We start from the raw sequence: 15,013 nt of genomic DNA on the forward strand, positions 1-15,013 counted from the left end.
CAGGGCTCCTGGGTTTGTGTCTCTGGGCTTACATGAGCTGGATGTAGTCTGCAAGAAGTGTTGGTGGCAGTTCTGGCTGGCAGATGGGACATCTGGGTTGTATCAAAAAACTTCAAATTGGACTCCTAGACAAATGGTGAATTCTTCCTTTCCCTCCTTTTCTCTCGTTTTCCTAGGGAGGAAAGAGACTCAAGGTGTATGTAGCACTGACTTCGTGGGAGCCAGCTGTTTCATCCCTCTGTGCACCCAGTTCTCTTTTGATTTCAGTGAAATTTGACCAGAACAGAGAAGGAGGTTCAGCCATGTCCTTGGGAGCAGGGAAGATGTCCCATGTGCTCCTCTTCCCTGTGGCAGGTGCTACAGAGATTCCCTCTGTCTCCCAGTCTGCTGTGTTCTCCAGGGCTGATGAACCCCAGCACAGCAGGAAAATCCTGGGCTGTGCCCACTGCTCAGTGCAACACAGGAGAGACTGAGTGAGAACCACTGATGGAACATTTCTTCTCTCATTTGAAGGACTTCAGTGGAACCTCCACAGACTTCTTTGGCAATCTGTCCATCTCGAAGGCTCCCAGCCCTGCTGCAGCTCCTGCCTGGTGGCAAAGCAAACTCAGCTGGTCTGGTATGGCCTCGTTACACTGGATGAGGCTTTGTATGAAACTGTCAACATCAAACAAGGATGGATTGTAAACATAAAAAGGGCTGGTATGCAAAGATAGGATAACTAGCCATGTAGCATCTGGTGGATTTCAGATTGGTGCTGGATTAAAGGTAGTTTTTATTTTAATCTAGTCACTTAACTACTCTTCACACATCTTTGTCTCTCCTCTCTGAGAGTACACAAAGGACTCTATGGGCCAACCATAGAGTCACACCAACAGTTCTATGGCTGTTAGCAAATTGGCTATATGTAGTAAAACTGTGCTCAATCTATTACAAGTTTGAAAGGTTCCAGGTGTGGCATTTAAACTGAAAATTGCTTTATGTATTTTAAGTACTTATTGCTATAGTGACACCTTTGGAAATAAATCAGCATAATCTACACTGGTTTTAATTATTAAGGTGTTTTATGGTATAAGATTATTACACTGAATTAGTTTTACACCTACCTTTTAGGTGAATAAGAAAGCACAAGCAGAATCTCTGTGAGCTGATTAGTAGCCAGATGTTAAACCTTGTTTAAGACACGACCATTTCATGGAGCAGAGACTGTCCTCATGTGGTGTGTCTCCTCTGCACTGCAATACAACAGTGGTGCTTGAACTCCAGAGCAAGCAGGGGAATTCGCTACTGAGAGGAGAACTAAGACTGATGACTTTTAAGGTGGCTCCCTGCAAGATTCTTTCTTTCTGAGACCAGAGGGAGAGAATCACTGATGGATCAGAAGAAACATGTAAATACTGTCTAAGCACAATAGATTGATCCTGGGAATTAGAGCAGGCAGCTCTGCTCCTGTGCTCCTTGCCACAGCTGTCCAACCCTTTAATTACAATGGACTTCCTGTAGCTACTGCTGCTGTACTGAGCACCTGCCATGAAAAGCCAGCCCAGCAGAGGCCACGCTTGAACCTCCCGTGTTAAACCTCCTAGGAGGCAGGTTTAACACGGAGCTTGCAGCAAATCCCAAAGGACGCATGGTGTGTCTCTGTATCACCACAGAGGCAAGCTAAACATTCTGCAAGAAACAGGAGTGCTTTGTTGCCAGTCTGCTCCAGCAGAGGAACAGCCTTGACAGAAACCCCTTTGGGGTCACCTCGGTTGTGATGGCACTGGCTCTGCCACGGATCTGCCCACAGGGAAGTGATGCAGATGGATGTTTGAGGAGGTGCCCTGTCACTGAGTGAGCGAGAAAGAAAATACACAAGCTGCTTTTGGTTTGTGCTTGGTATAACCTAGGTGAGATCAGCCAGGAAAGTGTTTTTCCTTGGACTACCTGGCGGAGAAAGCTGCGCGTCAGGAGTGCTTTGATGGCAGCTTGGTTCCTCCTGACCACCTGCTCACTCCTGTTTGTTTGGCCAATTTGTGCCAGCAGTATGAACCCTAACTCCTAAAGCTCCTAAGCCAACTGGGCTTTCCCCTGATCCTTTCCATCCCTGAAACCTGTGCATCTGTGAGTGAAGGAGTTAACCATTCTAGGCATTTCTGTTTGTTTTATCCAGGAAATTGAAACATGTGCTAAGAGGTATTGATTTTTCTCAGAATCAATGCCTGATTTATTGTTTTGCCTGGAAACTTGTTCAATTTGCTGGCTCCCAGCCACAGCTGCTGTTGTTTTGTATGGGATTCAGTGGGATGTTCCTAACCTGAGCGGAATAGATCATTCACAGGGACCTTCTGCTTCAGCTGCCCTGTTTATACATACACAGGATTTCCCATGCTCACTGTTTCCTTCAGTATATGAATATCTAACAAAAACACAGACCCAACTCTACGCTCTTCACTTGGAAAGCACAAGTGGTGGTGCTGGTGTGGACAGTGGCGACATCTCACCAGGGGGCCTGGGGATCTCCTTTCTGTGATCCCTCAGACATTTCCAGGCTTAACATCCAAACAAGATCATTCAAGAAGGACTTCCAAAGAGCTTCCATCAAATAACCAAAAGGAAGAAGTTTTCCTACCCATTAGCCCAAGGGGTTGGTGGTTTTGCAAACAGTTATATTTGTGGAGGGGAAAACCCCCAACCTATAAGAAACTAATAGAGGAAACCACCCAACTGGTTGCACTATGACTATTTTAATAAAAGAGAGTGGCAGCACCTGGAAAGCTGGAGCTGTGAGCTCATTTCTATTTCCTGGGTGGATCTGATGGAAAACGATGGCTTTGCAGAAGTCAGGATGGGCTCCTGAAGCCAGGCCATGCTGGGCAGGGCAGTCCCACGTTTTGGCCAAGGATGGCCCTGGGACACACGCAGCTGTCAGAGAGACAGGGAACCTCTCACCTTAAGCACAGTTCTCCCCCTAAGAGGTGCCTTAGCTCTGCTCCACCTCTGTGGTGTCTCCTGACCCACTGCAGAGGCTGGGCTCTCACAGCACCTCCATGAAGCATCAGTCCACAGGGAAATCAGTCTGGGCCTCCCTTCAAATAAAGACAATATGCTCAGACTATGAAAAATGTGAGTTTGAAGCTGTGGATACTCTATTCAGAGCTGTCTTTGAGCAGAAGGATGGCAGCAGATGTCTGACCAAGGCAGAAGGGGACACACCGGCACAGCACTGAGCTCCAGGGGGCTCCTGGGGGCACTTACAAATGCTTTGAAGTATTTAGAAGACAATGATGAATTAACACGGTCTCTTTGCCACACACACTTCAGATTAATCTAATTTTCTTTAATACAGTGCCTGGCATGGTGGATAAAGGAGCAGCAGCAGCAGATGGAACATGTCTTCAGTAAATAGTTTGATACTGCCCCACACTCTGTTCTCATACACAAAACACTGTCAGTGCAGACTGACGTTAATTGATATGAGGTAGGTGCAAAACTTGCTTGGCAAGAACAGAAGTGTTTGAAAAGCCCTCTTGGGCTTAGTTTTGTTTGATATTTTCATTCATGGTTTGAATGATGAGATGTAAGGTAGCTAGTAAAGGTTGCAGATGCTGCCTCCAGGCATCCTCATGGACAGGACTAAAATCCAAAATGAGTATGAGAAACTGGAGGATGGATTCAAAAATCAATAGACTAAAATGGAAAACGAGTCTAGTACAAATTGCTTCTTTAAGGGACGAGAAGTGAGTTGCACATGTGAGAACAGGAGCATAAAGGCAGAGTAGAACCTGTGAGGCTGAGGCCCAAATGCATCCTAGACTGCTCCTGGCGCTGTGGGTGTGGTGTTGGTGTGGACAGTAGTGACATCTTCCCAGGGCTGCTGGGAATCTCCTTTCTGTGATCCCCCAGACCTTGGCAGGAGCATCCTCTGTGGCTGAGCAGGCTGTGTGCCTAAGCACAACATAAGGATTCAGACAAACTAACTCATTATCCTCGGAAATGCTACTGCAGGCTATTGGCAGATGTACTGGAATTATCAGTTGGGATTTTTAAGACTTTTAGACAGATCCCTGAGTATATTTGAATATATTTGAGTATACTGTTGTTGAAGGGGCTGGGGTACATGACTGCTTATGTTACTGCAGCCTTACCATGCCATGCTGCTGCCAATGGTGCATCTCTTCTGGAATTTTTTTCTTATAATTTGCTTAGGCCAAATGTCATTGTAAAGATTAGGATGGGAAAAGTGAATGGAGATTTTTTTAAATTTTTTTTTCTTTTTTTTTTGGTGGGTGTTGGCAGGCCTACTGCTTGCATTTTGTGGTCTGCTCTGGTCTCTTCTCTCTCTGCCACCCCAAAAAGTCTATATTTAACCTGGTAATGGGCTGAAGAAGAGCAAGAAGGAAGGTAAAAGGTACAGCAGTGTTTCTGCATATGGAACAATTGCAGAGATCCAAGCTGCTCAGCTGGAAAGAGATTACCCAAGTGCTCTAGGACAGAGCCTGTCTCTCTCTTTGACCTGGAGAAGATGAGAGATGATTCTCACTGCCTCTCCTGCTGCAAGCAGCAAAGGTGTCCATGGTAGGGGATGGGAATGAAGCTGAAGGAAGGTATTTTTCTTACTGCTTGTGACTGAATCAGGCAGCCCACTGTGTAGTAGAAGTTTAAATGGGTCTGAAACACAACAGGAGAGATGTATGAGGGAAAAACATGGTTTGCTGGAGACAAGCACAACTCCTGCCTCTGCCTTGAGCTGCAGAGAGCTGGGGGCTGTGGACCCTGCTGGGGCCACCTTGCCATGTAATGTGTGGCTGATAATCCTCTTTTTCTAAACATCTGCTGTAGGTCACTGCTGGAGACAGGATCATAGGCTGGTCTCTGCCTCAACTAACCTGCTTATGTGAAAGCCTGAGGCTTATTTCTGCTTCTCCACAGAAAAGTGAACTAGTACTTCAGAAAAAACTCTGTGTTCCCCCAAATAATGCACTTGTACAATAGAATTCAAAACAGTTTCCCCTTGGGCTAATTACTTGAGTTTGTTTAGTGGCAAGTTTTGGTGGAGCTGTTTCCAAAATGAAGATCCTGAAGATTTGATTTTGCCCCTAAATCAGTAGCGAGGCTCCCTCCACCTGGCTTCACCCTGGCCGGTTGATACTGAGAAATACTTTTATTTCCAGAAAGCTGACAGACATGTGCAGGTCACTGCTGGGCCTTATGAGATCTATGAATGAGGACTTGCACAACAGCCTGAAAAGGACTGAGTGAGCAGGACCACAGCTCAGCCTCAGCTGGCTTGGGAGAGCCAAGGACGGAGCACAGACCATTGGAGAAGGTCCTTGTCGCTCACTGCAGGCTGCTGTGGGCTGGGCTGGCTGCCACTCCCCTGGCTGCTCTCACACGTCCTTTTCTAAATCTGGTGCTTTCCTGGTGACCTGCTTTGCTCTGGGTTAGCAGAGGGCATTTCTCTTCCACAGGCCATGTCCCATGTCTGAAAAATGCCGCAGGTTTGGACTGAAATGTGATGCAGTTCTGGCACCCTGTGCCAGCACAGGGTCCTGGGCTGGCAGCGGGGTGTGTGCATTGCCTGGCTGGTGCTTTACAGCCTCTGCTGCCTCAGTGAGAGAGATGGGTATCCGTATGTTCCCGCTCCTGCTACTTTCTAAACCCCAGGAAATGCCATTTGGACCCTCAGCATCCGCACTTAAAAATAAACAACCAGAGGAAGAATACAAGTCCAAAAAAATTTCTTAATTTATTGTAAATTCTCCTTTCATCTGTGCTGCAATTCCAGTGTTCTGCACATTAATAAATATACATTTGTTAAAAAAACCAAACAAACTTCCAGTGTCTAATCTGCCATAAAGCTTTTAAAAAGTCATAAAAATAGGTTTAATTTTTTTGTCATTAATACAACTGACCCTCATTTACTGCAACAATTCTGATCAAAATAAAAACTACCTACATCTCACTGGGACAAAATATACATACACAGATGTAAGAACAACTAGCATGGGTTATACACAATGCCTGAGCACACAGCCAAGTGCCAGACCCTTAAAACATTCAAAATTCTTTTCTGTCAGAAAATGTCATACAGTATGTTGCATAATTTTTAAAGGAACAGCATCCTTCCTCCCTCTCCCCTTCTAAAGGCTTCCTTGATACTTTTGAAAATGCATAGGAATATAATGAAACCAAGATTACAGTATACTGTTTTTCATCTTTTCCTCAACTCCTGCATTTTATTTAGCCTGATTTTCTATTTCTTCCCTTTCACACACACATTTGCACAAACAATAGCCAGTATTTCCCCAAAAGGGCTGCTGTGGTGAGCACGGAGCTCCTGAAAGCCTTACTGGCAGAGAGCAGGCACAGCCACACCACTGTCATCCTTGGAGTCACATATTCCCACCACGAGGAGCCACCGGCTGAGCTCTGCCTAACACTGTTGGATGCAAACTTTTTCACATCTTACTCTTCCTTTTTTTTGTAAACATTGCAGGAAGGTGAAGACAGCAGACAGGTCACGCTTAACTTTCTGATACTTGTGAAACCAGCACATTTTATGGGAAACGTGAAACCTTAAGCCTTCCATGTGCTTTTTGAAACACCAGGAAGGCCAGGGTTTTGTCAAAGAGCTGGACAGTGAAATCTGGACATCTTTAAAGTCTTCTATTTCTGCTTTGATTAGATGTGCTGAATCCAGTGAGAAGAGAGAAAAAAAAAATACTGCACCTGAGGCAGAACTTGCCCATGGAAGGAGGGCCCTCTCCCTGGGACATGCAGAGTGCTGGTTTGTTGCAGAGCCTGACCAAGGTAAAAACCTACCACACAACCACACCACTTAATTTTCTTGTTCTTGGTAAGGGAAATACTGATTTGACTTCTTCCAGACAAGGACTGAGTTGAAACCTTACACAAAGATATGCGTCCTGAAGTTCAGTTCCTGAACATGTCAATGAACTTGTGAGAAGAGATCAAACTACCAAAAAAATGCAGAAAACAAATTTTTGTGGGTTTTAGAAGGTTATGAGAAAAAGATACTGTGCCCTTAAAGTGTTCCAAAATCTGTTAACAAAACTTATAAATTATAGTCATGGATTTTGATGTAATTTACTGTATTACTTTGAAAACTGCATCGTGTCTGAAGGTGGCTTCCAGGCAAACCTCAGTTACTTATCAAACGCCAAATTCAAGTAAAATTGTGCAATGTTCATATAAAAAATATCAAAACATCTTTTTAATTGATTTCCTATTATCAAATTAAGAAGATCAGTATAAATGTAAAATATACAAAGGAACTTTTTCTTTAGCAACACCATACAAAATATATAAAAGTATCTACACTTTTTATATATATATAAAGGATTTTTTTTTCTTAAGACGACGTGTCCATAGGGGGGTGGACAGAGATGGTGGCATAGAAACCAAAGGACACTTGTTGGGATATTCCTCCTGGAGCCCAGCAGCCTCAAGGGTTCACACTACAGCCATCAAAACTCCACAAGAGACACGTCCTAGTGCTTGTCTTCAGGCTGATGGATTGCCTTATTGTAGGTCCTCTAGGATAACAATGTGTTTTTCCTTGGTTCTCCCCTGCAAAAAGCAACCCCTGCAGCACTGTCTGCACCGTGCACAGATATCCATCCAACACAGGGCATCCCTGCGGCCGTTTCCGTGTTTTCGGCACGGGTTCCTGCAGGAGGAGCGTACCACACAGCGCCCTTATTGCAAGTGCAGCCGGGCACTGTGGCTGTGCCAGGAGCAGTCAGGAGTCTGCCAGAACATGAAACCACGTGGGAATCGATGCCCACCTCCTCCTCCTCACCGTGTGGCCTCTCTGATGAAGTCCGAGGCGGGCAGGCGGCGACGCCGTGGCGAGGAGTCAGAACCGTGCAGAGGGGATCACAATTTCCTGATGGTTCAAATTGAAGTTTCATTACTGCCTCTGTTAGTGAGAAGAAGTGATCATGCAGGCTTAGGGTTAAACAGGTACAGGCAAACTGCTCCACCCAAACCCACCTAAACCTGTGAAGTTACCATGCCTTGCCAAACCAATGCTTGCAGGGGGGATGCTGTCTTGGAGGGGAAGACCACCTGAGAGAAACAGTTCCAGGTAGTACACAAGAGAAATGCTTTAGAGGAAATTCTACAGAGAGTCTGTATTTGGCTAATGCTTCACTGAGGATGCAAGGTTCACATACAGATCTTACAAGCTGTTAGAAGCCTGGTGTATTGGACAGATTCGTGCAGTCTGCTGCCAACAGCAGAGCTTTCCATTATGCCAAAGGTGCATAGATAACACAGTTGCTTAGTGCAAGCTGGCCAGTTATTCCCCAGTAATGACTGTGTTACCTGGTAGCAGCAGGTAGTTATGGCTTACTCAAAACATCCGTGTTTCCTGCCTAACCAGGATCTATTTCATCAGCCAACTCCCAGCAATCCAAAGATGTGCTTTTATAGTGAGCTGGGAATGGTCTGTGCACCCAGACAACAGGCATATTTAAAACCTGGTGAGATAGTGCTAGAGTTAAAGCTGGGTGAGAATTTTTCTCTCGGTTTGGTGAAAGAATAAGACTATTATTCATGTTAATAAAGAATGAGACTATATGAATAAAATGTTTGCATAGACTTTACATATGGCTGTTGTCTTAATTTGAAATGCAAGAATTATCAATGATGAGTAATGAGGTTTCTGAGAATTCCCTTTGGCTGAGAGCTTGCTCAGCCTTTTGTTTATATTTGATTTAGTTTACAATGATAAATTCACACACTGATTGCCAATTTAGGATTGGTAGCTTGGTTTTTCTCTCCAGCCTTGGGATCTCCTGCCTCAGCCATGGTTTCCCTCTGCCCTCTGAGACATGGACACTCACACCATGCTCCCCACAGCCTTGTCCCTTTCCCCAGCCAAGCCCCGGCAGGGTGGCAGGGCAGAGTGAGGCTGCTCCTGTCCAAGTGTGCCAGTACCACATCAGCCTGCCAGTTCAGAGCATGCCAGGGTGGCCCAGTAGCAGGTCTCTGTCCTGGCACCTTGCCTGTGATACCTGTTTTGGCCTTCTCATGACTGAAACACCATGGCCTGGGGACATGGTATGGGCAAACCATCAAGACAGTTACTGGTGAAGGACTCTGGGCAATCACCAGAGGAAATTTTTGCTCATGTGTGAGTCTGGGATTGGAAGGTGAAGGGAGAGACCATAGGAGGTCAGCCAGGGCATCCCAATGTGACACTTACTCTGAGTCTGAGGTGTCAGCATGTCCTGTTCCCACGTGGAGGTTCATGGCCATGCCATTGAGCTGGTCTCGAGACTGCTCCCTCCGAACATTTTTTACTGTTATCCCCAAGTCTGAAGGAGAGCGGACCCCCTCATTTGTCCCTAGGGAAGTAGTCCTGGATGAGATTGTGCTCTGATTGTAATCCGACAGCTTTTCCCGCAAACGATTCTTCATATTCTTATCCACCAGTGGGGGAGGGTAGGTAACTTTATTTTTTAAGATGCCTGTTAAGGAAAAGAGGGAATAATAAAATTTTTTAAGTGTATCAGTCATTTCATTTATCAAGCTGAGCGCATGCAAGATGTTACGTTCTCTATTTCTTACTAAGACTTCTAGTTTGGCACTTTATTTCATAACCAAAAGATCAGACTGCAGCAACTACCCACTAGCTTCCCACGGTGTATCTCGCTACACAGATTGGAGCCATTTGGAAAGTGTTCTTCCCTGACAGAGCTACCTTTTAAACTAATTAATGCTCATTAACCCTCCGGTCTCCCAATCCAACTGTGAGGCTGTGTTACCTTTCCTCTGCTCCGGCTGCTGGTTATTCTGGTGGGCCAGAGGTCTGTTCTCCTTCTGCTGCCCTTCGTTCTCCTTGTCCTGTGGTGCTTCATTGCTGTGGTTCACCTGGTTTTCCCTGTGAAGCTCTACGTTGACCTTGGTCTCTACTTTGAGTTTTTGTTTCCTGCTGGGGTCCTCGCCATCGCTGGCTGATACGCATTCTGTGGGCCAATAGGGTTTCACATGATTGGGAAGGGTATCAACTGCAATGCAAAAAAACACTAGCTCGAAAACCACTTTTGGTATGTTCTCTCAACCACTGCCTGGCATCTGTGGCTGGAGAGGAGCTGTGTGTCAAACCAGAGCAATCCTTCAGTTGGTCCTTGATGGACTGCACTGCCCTCAGGGTGCATTAAATCCCCAAAAAAATCACCTGGTAGGATGACAGGATGTCCAAACCCTTCCCAGGGCAAGGTTGCCAGCTCCATTAAGGAGAACTGTGAGGCAAACCTGCCTTCTCAGCTCTCCAGGGTCAGAGATCCTTCCTTGGGGAAGTTGGTTTCTGAAGGCTGAGGGTACCCAAGGCACCCTGTGCTGTATCTGTGAAGAGCCTCTGCACACAGCCTGGATGTTTGTCATTCAAAGTTGTATTTCATTAGGACAGTATCAACAATGCTTAGAAATGCCTGCACCCTGTCACACAGAAATTATATTAATGGTCAATGATTTCCAACTCTTTAGGTCCAGGACCTCCCCAACACCACTGGATACACATGCCTTTATTGTATGAGGAGAGGCAGACATTTCCTCCCCCTGCCTGCAAAACAAGTGGCTTCTTTCTCCTCTTCTTCATGAGATATTGCTGGCTTGGTAATGCCATGTCCAAATGCTTTGGGGACCTGCCTGCAAAGCTCACTCTGCTTTAGGGTGTTCAGCATTCAGTACTCAGTCACCCCTGGGAACAAGCCTTTGGAAGAAGAAAGGTCTCTAAGCTGGAAACAAGGATCTCTACCAAAGCAAGGTGCAGAGGTAGAGATGCTGCCTCAGCTGCACGGTAGTGTGGCAAATGCATCCCATCTAATCCAAAGCTACTTTAGTGCACCACTGCCCTCCCCTCGCACTGGGAGTACCTTTGGGTGTGCTGTGGAGTGGGCCATGTTCATTGTTTTTGGAAGTAGATGTGTTCCACTTCTTCTCCATCTCGAGTCCATCTTCCTCGCTGTCCGATGAATGGGAGGAGGCGTAAGAACTGCTGTGTTCATCGAGGGACAGCTCGCTGTCAGAGTCTGAATCATGCTCTGCAAAGGTGGACAGGGGAAACACAGTGATGGAAGTGTAAATAGCAGCTGAACAGATCTATCTGACAAATGCACAAGGAGGAAGGAAAGGCAGGCATCTGGTTCAGGCCGTGCCAGGAATGAGCTCTTACATCTGTAAGTGTACCTAGGATAAATGCAGAGGGACTGCAGCACAACCATTGGGAAGCACAACCACTCGGCTCAGCTAGTGGGCAGGATGTGCAGGACAGAGTGGGAGCACATTTTTCCCTATTTAACATGCAGAACAGTAACTCTATTGGATCTCAATGAACACAACACACAGGCAAAATAAGATACCTAGAAATACCAGGAATCTGAAATGCACTTAACTTAAAAACTGCTACAAGGCAACAAAATTGAATGTCAAGACCAAAATGAAAGGAAATCAGACAAGAGGCACTTCTCATTTTTTTTGTACAAACCACAGACAAGTAAAGGAGAATATTGCCCCAAGGTCTCAAACATTAAAATTTCTCCAACTAAAAATCAAAAGCAACAGTACATAATTTGTGAGAAAGAAAGGGGACTCCATAAACTGTCAACAGCTGTGACAGCATCAGATAAAAATTAAACCATCACAAGCAGCAGATATATGATATTTCCATTCCAGGATTTCCTTGTAAGGCAGCCATTACACAGCTTGATATGCCAACAGCATAATCAGAATGAGAACATCTAATTATTGTAATTATTCTTCCTGTTACAGAAGACTTCGGAGAAAGTGCTGAGAAGGAGAAGGTGCACAAATGGGTCAAAGCATTTAGAAATTATTCTTACCATGGGATTTGGACGGATTCCTATGAAAAATGGAGGAATCTGCTTCAGTCTGACCAGCCCTTGCTTGACTTGAGGATCCACTGAGTTTATGAGCAGCCTCGTCCCTTTGAGAAGAAAAACAGAGGACAACTTTCTTGGTCACTTTACTGTTCTTAACAACAAGGCAGACATACAGACAGCTTCAGGGGATGCCAGCCAGCCTGTGCTTGACTGTCCAGTGGTCACTTTACAGTGAGACAAAGGTTATCCTGATCTAGTTATCTACCTTGTGCCACATGAATCACACTCTGAAAAACCCTAAAGCTAATGAGCTAAACTGTGCTCCTTGAGACACATCTGAATTGCAACAGGCAAGCAGCATAGCCCATATAGGTAACCTCACTCTTAGGTTAACCTCTGCACTGCCAGAACCCTGCCCCAAAGACACATGCAACAGAAAATGCACCAAAGAAAATGACAGTCACATGAAACAGAACTGTTAAGACATAAATCAAGTAGCATTTGAACCAGATTTCTGGTTTCCACAAGAGCAATAAAAAAGGGAAAGGCAAGCACCTGAAAGCCATGCACCTGCCACCGGATTACCTGAGAATATAAGCAAGGTAGCTATTGTGGCTCTTGGCTGACCTGACGGTGCTTTCTAGGGAGACAGTGGATTCTCCCATAGTTGTGCGATACATGTTTGGCTCTTCTATATATGTGTTGTTACAGTTCAGAGATCGCTGAAAGGGAAAAAAAAAGACATAAAGCATTAGTGAATGATCCTTCCAGAAGCTCATGTTACCCACAAATGTACGAAGTTTCAAAGAACCAAATGGGTTTTGACACCAGGGAAAATAATTATTTTCTCTCAAAGGTTTAAATTAAAATAATAATCAAAACTTTTGAGAGAGGCCATCAGTAATCTTTGTAGAAGTCACTGAAAGCAATCATTCAGTTCACTTATTACAGGCAAGCCACCTATAAGTTTATTTTAGGTAACTTCTACCAGCAAAAAGGATGGTTTTTCTCCCAATGCTTTTTTCTTACAGTTAATAATGTAGCTCTTGTTGCAGTGGAATCATCTGGAAGAGGTTTCTTTCCAGTTAAAGTGTTCTTCAAGTGCTTTCTGACTTCTTTGTTAAATACGCAGTGGAAGAAGAAAATGAACAGCCCCTGGACAATTTTAGAGAGAGGAAAATGTAAATGATTCGCTACTACCACATTGCAAATATGGATATTGGAGAACACCCATTCTGAAACAACCCCTGAATTCTAATTTGTAGTCCATGATGGTGTATTTCAAAAGCAATAACTATTTTCTTTCTTTGACTGAAATGGCATTGACTGATCTCCTAGCACTTCTTCATAATTTGATTCCAAGTTCAAATGTGCATTAAAGGCCTGGGAAAATATACACAAAGATGTGTTTCTCCAGAATTTACAGAGCACAGCTTGATTTGGGAAGAAATCCAAAGGGAACCTGAATGTCCCACTAGAAAACATCACAGGAATTTTAGAATTTGGGATTTTAGAGCTTTTACACAGATGATGAGAAAAAATCAATAGCAGCACGTGAAAAATATCACAGCCTTTAGTGAAAGCCTCTGGAAATGGGCAACTTCTGTGAAAGGAGCCCTTAATACTGTGTCTAAGAGAATTTTAGAAAGCCTTGTGAGATGTGAAGATGGACTGGGGGCAGAGAGGTCCCAACTTTTGTCGTCTAAGTTCCTTGGTTAAGCAATACCTCTGATGGGAAAATCAGTGAAGTCCCCCGGGCTGGGCAATTGTTGGCTGCCAGGAACACACATTAACAGCTTTTGCTGGGGGCAGGGCACACACACGTGTCTGCCTTCAGATGTATTTGCTCTGAGGGAATTAATGCAGCTGCCAAATAGTTACCAACTTTGGTTGGACATACAGTATAGAAAAGCCAATACTCATGAAGTTGCAGCTGTACCAACATCATAAGAAGCCTGAATTTCATTATTTCAGCCAAAGCAATTGACTCAGAGTAACTTTAAACTTCAAGCTCACTTTCTAAACATTCGAGCAAATGTGATTTTAGCTGGCACTAGCACTTTGGGATTATTCATTAATAAAATTCACATAAATGTCTCTTTAAAAATACAAGTTCAAAGAAGGCAGTGATGTGAAATGCCACATACCACTGTACCTCTCTGGGCAAGTTTGGAGAATTCCAGCTGCTGATCTTTGTCCCTCTCATCAGGTTTATGTTTAATTTAATTTAATTTTAGATTTGTGGAAGCCTGGTTTTACAGCCAGAGTAGGTGCATTTATTTCAGAGCACACCAGTTGCAGCGGCAAAATAACCTTGCTCCAAGCTGAGCTATCTGCTGTACTTCCAGGGCACTGACAGCCATCTCCAAAGGAGACCCATCAGACTTTTTTTTCTCTGTGGATGCAAGTTGTGGCTGTTTTTCTGCAGCTGAGCAGACACTTGAGAGGACAGTTACTGCCATCCTTGGTCACATTCAAATTGTGACCGACATGAAGCTCTGTGACTACTTCCATGCCAGGTCTCCTACAAATAACTCTTTTCTGCATCTTTATTCAACAATTGTGCAAACTGGGACAGGCAACCCAGGAAAACCCTAATACAACTCGCATTGTATTTGAAAATCATTACTTGTCTCTTTTTTTCATTTGTGAAAGCCTTGAACTTGGAGCCATTGACTCTGGGTGTAATATAACAGTCTCTTGTTTGTGGTAGCAACAGAATGACTTAACAATGAGCACACAGAACACAGTAACAACGACTTTGTCTCTAGAAAGACAGAGGTATAACTGTCTACTGTCACAGGTTACTATAGTAATGCACTTATCTTTAGAATGACTAAAAGCAAGAGATGTAATTACACCGAATTATAGTTTTGGTTAAAAAAACCCCACTCTTTGAGAAAAGAAAGCAAAAATTGCACTTGAGATCTCTGATTTTCTTAAGTTAGCTCATGTTGAGCAGGTTTTTGGAGGTCTGGGTGCAAGCAGTGTGCTCACCAAGGTCTGCCACAGACAAGATGCCATCCAACTTACCTGCAGGCAGCTGAAAATGGCAAAGAGATAGTGAAATGTCATGACGTCGCTGTTGACCGCCATGAGCCCCAGGAGCCACGTGGCACTGATAAGCAGCAGGAGCAGGAAGGCTGTCCGCAGCACAG

General features: G+C 44.5%; 1 protein-coding gene across 1 annotated transcript in view; it reads right to left on the reverse strand.

Annotated features, from left to right (window-relative positions):
• Window positions 1-5,706: 5,706 nt before the first annotated feature.
• The window catches only part of CELSR1 (cadherin EGF LAG seven-pass G-type receptor 1), a 179,395-nt gene continuing 170,088 nt past the window's right edge, over window positions 5,707-15,013 (reverse strand). The window contains exons 30-37 of the mRNA XM_017745892.1: window positions 14,889-14,996; window positions 12,885-13,010; window positions 12,441-12,577; window positions 11,856-11,959; window positions 10,890-11,057; window positions 9,780-10,022; window positions 9,218-9,482; window positions 5,707-7,927 (exon numbers count right to left, since the gene is read on the reverse strand). Of these exons, the coding sequence (XP_017601381.1) occupies window positions 7,903-7,927; window positions 9,218-9,482; window positions 9,780-10,022; window positions 10,890-11,057; window positions 11,856-11,959; window positions 12,441-12,577; window positions 12,885-13,010; window positions 14,889-14,996 (1,176 nt within the window). The 3' untranslated portion in view covers window positions 5,707-7,902. The remainder of the gene's footprint in view (window positions 7,928-9,217; window positions 9,483-9,779; window positions 10,023-10,889; window positions 11,058-11,855; window positions 11,960-12,440; window positions 12,578-12,884; window positions 13,011-14,888; window positions 14,997-15,013) is intronic.

This window comes from Corvus brachyrhynchos, unplaced genomic scaffold (genome assembly GCF_000691975.1).
Source record: "Corvus brachyrhynchos isolate BGI_N302 unplaced genomic scaffold, ASM69197v1 scaffold239, whole genome shotgun sequence".
Classification (NCBI taxonomy): Eukaryota; Metazoa; Chordata; class Aves; order Passeriformes; family Corvidae; genus Corvus; species Corvus brachyrhynchos.